General features: G+C 43.2%; 1 protein-coding gene across 5 annotated transcripts in view; it reads right to left on the bottom strand.

Annotated features, from left to right (window-relative positions):
• Positions 1-1,430: 1,430 nt before the first annotated feature.
• Positions 1,431-7,920, bottom strand: part of LOC125448568 (nectin-1-like) — a 40,500-nt gene continuing 34,010 nt past the window's right edge. For 3 of the 5 annotated variants that reach the window (XM_059641390.1, XM_059641392.1, XM_059641393.1), the window contains one exon: positions 1,431-3,114. In XM_059641390.1, coding sequence (XP_059497373.1) covers positions 3,093-3,114 — 22 coding nt within the window. In that variant the 3' untranslated portion in view covers positions 1,431-3,092. Of the gene's footprint in view, positions 5,432-5,467; positions 7,289-7,920 lie in introns of those variants that run through there. The other 2 variants (XR_009443101.1, XM_059641391.1) reach the window with 2 other exon arrangements.

Here is a 7,920-nt window from a genome sequence, read left to right as displayed (position 1 = left end):
GGTCGGCAAAAATTCAGGAAGAAAGCAGGAGAACTGCACCCCCCCCCCCCCCCCCCCCCCCCCACCTCATCGACATCATCGGAGCTGAGTTGAGATGATGGAGAGCATCAAGTTCCTCAGAGTGACAATAAACAAGAACTTGTCCCGGACTTCCCACATAGATGCAACACTCGAAGGCCCAACAATTTCCCTTCTTCCTCAGGCTGCTCAGGAAATTTGGCCTGTCATAAGGTCCCTCGCCAACATCTACAGATGCACCATTGGAAGCATACTGTCCGGGTGCATAATGGCCTGGTACAGCAGCTGCTCGGCCAAGGACTGTGAAAATTACAGAAGGTCGTGTGCATAACCCTGATCATCACAGAAGCCAACCTTCCAACCATAGGCTCCATTTACAGGGCTCACTGCTGGGGAAAGGCTGTTAGCATCAGCAAAGACCCATCGCGCCCAGTAATGATCTCCTGTAACCTCTTCTGTCAGGTAGAAGATACAGAAAACTGAACACACTCACAAGCAGGCTCAGGAACAGCTGATTCCCGGCTGTTATCAGACTGATGAATGGACTCTCCAGCTTCAAATAACGCTGATCTTGCTAACGCTGATCTCGCCTAGCGCACGCCCTGTGCAGTGTAACCTATCTGAGCCTTTTTGACCTGTACATCCTTTGCTTCCTATGACCTGCTCGTACCGCTCGTAAACAAAGGTTTTCACTGTATTTCGGTACACGTGACAATAAATCGATCAATCAGTCAATAAAATCCAAGGGGAATTACTTGTTGTTTGCTTTAGGTTGCATAGCACTACTTGATCATCCAATTAAAAAGCAGTTATAAAGAGTGAGTCATTCGCTGAGGATCTGGAAAGAGACCAAGCTGCTCGAGATTCGACCGAGTGTTGAAAATAACATGGTGCACACTTTTATTGGGGGGGGCGGGGGGGGGGGATGATTCTCACCATTAAAAATGTCACCAAACTTCAAACACACCAAGAGTGCCAAAACTAAGAAAATATCGATTTAACCAAAGAACCATAGACTTAATGACAAAAATATAGATCTAACTCAGAAAAATGAAGATGTAACAAAAAAAATACAGATATACCTAAAGAAGATGTAGATTAAAGAAAATATAGATTTAACTAAAGAAAAAATATTTAACTAAAAATGTGGATTTAACTAAAGAAAGTATAGATTTAACTAAAGAACATATTGATTTAACTGATAAAATATAGATTTAATGAACAAGTATAGATTCAATAAGAAAATGTAGACTAACAAAAGAACATATAGATTAAAATTTTAAAAAGTAGATTAAACGAAAGAAAATATAGTTTTAATGACAGAAAATATACATTTATTTTAAAATGTGCATTTAACTAAAGAAAATATAGATTTAACTGAGAAAAATTGGATTTAATGAAAAAAATGCAGATTTAACTAAGAAAATGTAGGTTTAATTAAACATAGAACATAGAACATAGAACAGTACAGCACTGGACAGGCCCTTCAGCCAACAATGTTCTGCCGACCATTGATCCTCATGTATGCACCCTCAAATTTCTGTGACCATATGCATGTCCAGCAGTCTCTTAAATGACCCCAATGACCTTGCTTCCGCAACTGCTGCTGGCAACGCATTCCATGCTCTCACAACTCTCTGTGTAAAGAACCCGCCTCTGACATCCCCTCTATACTTTCCTCCAACCAGCTTAAAACTACGACCCCTCGTGCTAGCCATTTCTGCCCTGGGAAATAGTCTCTGGCTATCAACTCTATCTATGCCTCTCATTATCTTGTATACCTCAATGAGGTCCCCTCTCCTCCTCCTTTTCTCCAATGAATAGAGACCGAGCTCAGTCAACCTCTCTTCATAAGATAAGCCCTCCAGTCCAGGCAGCATCCTGGTAAACCTCCTCTGAACCCTCTTCAAAGCATCCACATCTTTCCTATAATACGGCGACCAGAACTGGACGCAGTATTCCAAATGCGGTCTAACCAAAATTTTATAGAGCTGCAACAAGATCTCACGCCTCTTAAACTCAATCCCCCTGTTAACGAAAGCCAAAACACCATATGCTTTCTTAACAACCCTGTCCACTTGGGTGGCCATTTTAAGGGATCTATGTATCTACACACCAAGATCCCTCTGTTCCTCCACACTGCCAAGAATCCTATCCTTAATCCTGTACTCAGCTTTCAAATTTGACCTTCCAAAATGCATCAGTTCGCATTTATCCAGGTTGAACTCCATCTGCCACCTCTCAGCCCATCTCTGCATCCTGTCAATGTCCCGCTGCAGCCTACAACAGCCCTCTACACTGTCAACGACATCTCCAACCTTTGTGTCATCTGCAAACTTGCTGACCCATCCTTCAATCCCCTCATCCAAGTCATTAATAAAAATTACAAACAGAAGAGGCCCAAGGACAGAGCCCTGTGGAACCCCACTCACCACTGACTTCCAGGCAGAATATTTTCCTTCTACTACCACTCGCTGTCTTCTGCTGGCCAGCCAATTCTGTATCCAGGCAGCTAAGTTCCCCTGTATCCCATTCCTCCTGACCTTCTGAATGAGCCTACCATGGGGAACCTTATCAAATGCCTTACTGAAGTCCATATACACCACATTCACAGCTCGACCCTCATCAACTTTTCTAGTCACATCCTCAAAGAACTCGATAAGGTTTGTGAGGCATGACCTACCCCTCACAAAGCCGTGTTGACTGTATTTGATCAAGCCATGCTCTTCCAGATGGCCATAAATCCCATCCCTCAGAATCCTTTCGAACACCTTGCAGACGACAGACGTGAGACTTAAGAAGATATAATTTAATTAAGAAAAGAAGTTCTCCTCCTCTCTGACAGATTCCATTCTAATCTTTCAGCGTATAGCTTTTCCAAGCTCGAATCCATCCTGAAGCATCACCAGACCCGAATTCTGATTTCTCTGCACAGATGTTACTTGTCTCTGCTGAATGTTCCTCGTGGTTTCTGTTTTAGTTCCCGATTTCCAACATCTGCAGTTCTTCATTTTTAATGTAGATCTTCTGATCATTATTGTACTTCTTATTTTGGGGGTATGGGTGTGCACTATTCACTTAGCAATCCCTATAGGTCTATCCATTTCAAAATATCTTCGGTTAACAAAAATATGTCAAATTACATACGAACAAGCAAGTTATTTAGTAGAACATGACACCATTACTGAAGCATTAAAAATACTTTTACACTGTTATGGACCAGTCCAGAACCCCTCAAAATATTTTAAGAAGGTAGCTTAGATCCAAGCTTTTTCTCGTTTTTAAGGACAATAGTGAAGTGTGTGTTCCAGATGCTAAGCGACCTGTCGAACTACTCAACATTAAAGCAAATCTCAATTTATTCAAACACAAGAAATGCTGGATAGGCTGGGTCTCCTTTCGCTGGAGCTGTAGGAGGTAGAGAGGCGATCTGATAGAAGATTATAAAACAATGAGGGGTGTAGATATGGTTAGTGGTAGCTGACTTTTCTTGAGGGTGGGAGATTTCACGACTCGGGGTCACATTATTAAGGTGAGAAGAGAGAGATTTAGAAAAGGTATAGGAGACAATGTTTTCATACTGAGGGTGGTTACACAGAGGGTATGAGCTTCCTGAGGAAGTGGTGGGTGTGGGTACAGTTACAGCGTTTAAAAGACATTTGGATAGGGACATGAATAAGAAAGGTTTGGAGGGATATGGGCCCGGAGCAGGGCAGGTGAGACTGGTTTAGTTTGGGATTACATTCAGCATGGATTGGTTAGACTGAAGGGTCTGTTCCCGTGCTGTTACCTTATAACTATGACATCAATTAAAAATACAACAAAAGAAAGAAGAACTTAGAATAACTTAACTCCTTTTGAAAACTTAACTGAATAATAGATACAGTAGCTATCACTAATTCATTCTTCCAAAATAGTAACATCTATAACCCTTGGCAAACAAAGGGAAAATTCAGACACAGATTCTCACATGTAGTTCTCCAATCCAGGAGGAAAAATACTTCAAGAGAAAATTCAGAGAGAGTAGAAACATAGAACATAGAAAATAGAAAAATACAGCACAGTACAGGCTCTTCGGTCCACGATTTTGTGCCGTGGAATAATCCTAATCCAAAAATAAAATAACCTAACCTACATTCCCCTCAATTCGCTGCTGTCCATGTGCATGTCTAGCAGTCGCTTAAATGTCACAAATGGCTCTGCTTCGACGACTACCACTGGTAAACTATTCCATGCGCTCACAACTCTCTGGGTGACGAATCTCCCTCTGACGCCTCCTCTATAACTTCCTCCTAACACCTTAAAACTATGACCCCTCGTGGCAGTCAATCCTGCCCTGGGGAAAAGTCTCTGGCTATCAACTCTATCCATGCCTCATTACCTTGTACACCTCGATCAGGTCACCTCTCTTCCTCCTTCTCTCCAAAGAGAAAAGTCCGAGCTCAGTCAACCTCTCCTCGTAAGACAAGACCTCCAGTCCAGGCAGCATCCTGGCAAACCTCCTTTGCACCCTTTCCAAAGCCTCCACATCTTTCCTATAATAGGGTACAATATTCCAAGTGTGGTCCCACCAGGGTTTTGTAGAGCTGCAGCATAACCTCGCGGCTCTTAAACTCAATCCCCCTGTTAATGAAAGCCAAAACACCATATGCTTTCTTACCAACCTTATCCACCCGGGTGGCAACTTTGAGGGAGCAATGCACTTGAACACCAAGATCCTGCTGTTCCTCCACGCTGCCGAGAATCCGGCCTTTAATCCTATATTCAGCATTTAAGTTCGACCTTCCAAAATGCATCACCTCGCATTTATCCAGGTTGAACTCCATCTGCCATTTCTCAGCCCAGCTCTGCATTGTGTCAATGTCTCGCTGAACCTTCAATGGTGTTGAGACCCCAAATGCTTCTGCTTAAAGCTAGCCCTAAACGCCCAGGAGCTGTGAGAGCTGGCCATTCCCCTTCAGACTGTTACAAAAATACCCAAGGCCTCTGAAGGTGTTTACTGGTGCGGTTCTGGTAGACTGTCCTGTGCCCCTGCCTTACAATCTCTCTTCAAAACAGAAAATACAGGACAAAATAACTTCATAAATTCACAGCATCTTCACAATATCTGTGACAAACAATTAGACGAGCATCAAAGTCTTTCATGATAAGGATCTCCTGAGGCCTCTCAGCACAGAAACCTTTCTGAACATTTTAAAGCAAGTTTCCTGAGGCCCATTTCATTTCTCAAAATCGACGGCCAGGCATCATGTGAAGTTTTATTTTCATCCACAGGATATGGACATCACGAGCCAGGCCAGCATTTATTGCTCATCCCTGATTTCCCAGGGATCAGCTAAGAGCCAACCACATTGCTGTGGGTCTCGAGTCACATGTAGACCCAGATCAGGTAAGGACGGCAGATTTCCCTTCCCTAAAGGGAAATGGTGAATCAGATGGGCTTTTCCTCCAACAGTTTCACTGTTACCACACAATTCTTAATTCCTGATTTTTCAACTGGATTTCAAATTCCACCATGGTAGGATTTGAACCCAGGTCCTCAGGACACTACTTGATCTCCCTGAATTAATAGTCAACCAGTTGCAGCACTCTACCAACACAATGCCCTGTAATCATAGAATGTTCACAGTGCAGAAAGTGGCTATTCAGCCCATCAAATTTGAACCAACGTTCCATACAGACCCACACCTCATTTCTATAACTCTACATGGGGCTTTTATGATGGCTAGCCCACCAATCCTGCACATCCCTGGGCACTATGGGTAATTTAGCATGGCCAATCCCACCCTAACCTGCACATCCCTGGGCACTATGGGTAATTTAGCACAGCCAATCCACCCTCTCCTGCACATCCCTGAGCACTATGGGTAATTTAACACGGCCAATCCACCCTAACCTGCACACCCCTGGGCACTATGGGTAATTTAGCACAGCCAATCCACCCTAACCTGCACATCCCTGGGCACTATGGGTAATTTAGCATGGCCAATCCACCCTAACCTGCACATCCCTGGGCACTATGGGTAATTTAGCATGGCCAATCCCACCCTAACCTGCACATCCCTGGGCACTATGGGTAATTTAGCACAGCCAATCCACCCTCTCCTGCACATCCCTGAGCACTATGGGTAATTTAACATGGCCAATCCACCCTAACCTGCACACCCCTGGGCACTATGGGTAATTTAGCACAGCCAATCCACCCTAACCTGCACATCCCTGGGCACTATGGGTAATTTAGCATGGCCAATCCACCCTAACCTGCACATCCCTGGGCACTATGGGTAATTTAGCATGGCCTATCCACCCTAACCTGCACATCCCTGGGCACTATGGGACAATTTAGCACGGCCAATCCACCCTAACCCGCACGTCTTTGGGCTGTGGGAGGAAACCGTAGCACCCAGAGGAAACCCACACAGGCACGCAGAGAATGTGCAAACTTCACACAGACAGCCGCCTGAGGGCGGGATCAAACCCAGGTCCCTAGTGCTGTGAGGCAGCAGTGCTAACCGCTGAGCCACCGTGCCACCCATATCATGATTTCACACTCAGTGTAAGACCTGGAGAGAACAAATAGGAAATTGCAAATATTTGTGGTTTGGGAGGTAACATTTAAAGATGGAGAACAGTTAGACACTAAGATATGGGAGTGACAAGTATGGGGCAAGAAAGTGTGCTGGCCTAAGTAGTAACAGAGCTAGAGTATTAATCCAGTGACACATGTATTATTCTGAGGAGGCCTGGGTTCAAATCCTGCCGACGGTGAAATTTAGATTCAATAAAAATTGGGAATTAACAGTCAAATGATGATAATGAAACCATTGTTTTGGAAAAACCCACCTGGTTCACTAATATACTTCAGGGGAAGGAAACTGCCATCCTTACCCGATGTGGTCTATATATGACTCCAGACCCAAGCAAGTGTGGTTAACTCTTAACTGCCCTCTGGGTAACAAGTGCTGGCCCAGTTTCACTCTTCTCTGAACAAATTTTTATTAAAAATGTTCTGAACGTTGGGAAAGGTAGACTTATAAAATACCTGTGTTCCCTAGGTCTCCAGTAGGGAGGTGTCCCTAAACTTGATTTAAAGCACAGAAATATACTGCAGCATTAAATAGCCAAAGATTTGAATCCTGTCTGTGTCTTTGAGGACAAAAGTTTCATAAGGATTCTTTTGAAATTGAAACGAAAGCACAGGGTCAAATGGAGAGTGATACGCTGTTCAAAAGCTGGTGTTTACTGAGGCAGAACATTCCCAGCATCTCACCTGGAAAATAAAAGCATAACAGACCCAGGATCAAAATCGGCAAAATAAACAAACATAATCTGTATAAATATATCGGAATAAAGGATTTAAAACAGCTGTTATACAGAAATGGTTGAACAAACTGTTAGCTGGATAGATGCGTCAATAGATACAAAGATAGAAAGATAAACAGATAACACAGAGGATAGGCACATAGATAGATAGATATAGATAGATAGATTAATAGATAGATAGATAAATAGATAGATAGATATAGATAGACAGATCGATCAATAGATAAAAACAGAAGTTGCTGGAAAAGTTCAGCAGTTCTAGCAGCATCCGTGAATGGTCAATCGGAGCTAACATTCTGAATCCAGTGGCCCTTCCTCAGAATAGGAAGGACCCTTCTGAAGAAGGGTCACTGGACACAAAACATTAGCTCCGACCAGTTTCTTCACGGATGCTGCCAGACCTACCGAGCTTTTCCAGCAACTTCTGTTTTTGTTCCTGATTTAGAGGATCGTTTAGTTTTTATATGGAATGCACAGATAGATAGATACAGATAGATAAAGATGGATAGATACATACAGATCGAAAGACAGATAGATAGATAGAGAAAGAGGGACAGATACATAGATGTAGATAGATAG

Source organism: Stegostoma tigrinum, chromosome 41, assembly GCF_030684315.1.
Source record: "Stegostoma tigrinum isolate sSteTig4 chromosome 41, sSteTig4.hap1, whole genome shotgun sequence".
In the NCBI taxonomy this organism is placed as follows: Eukaryota; Metazoa; Chordata; class Chondrichthyes; order Orectolobiformes; family Stegostomatidae; genus Stegostoma; species Stegostoma tigrinum.
This window is presented reverse-complemented; position numbering and strand designations above follow the sequence as displayed.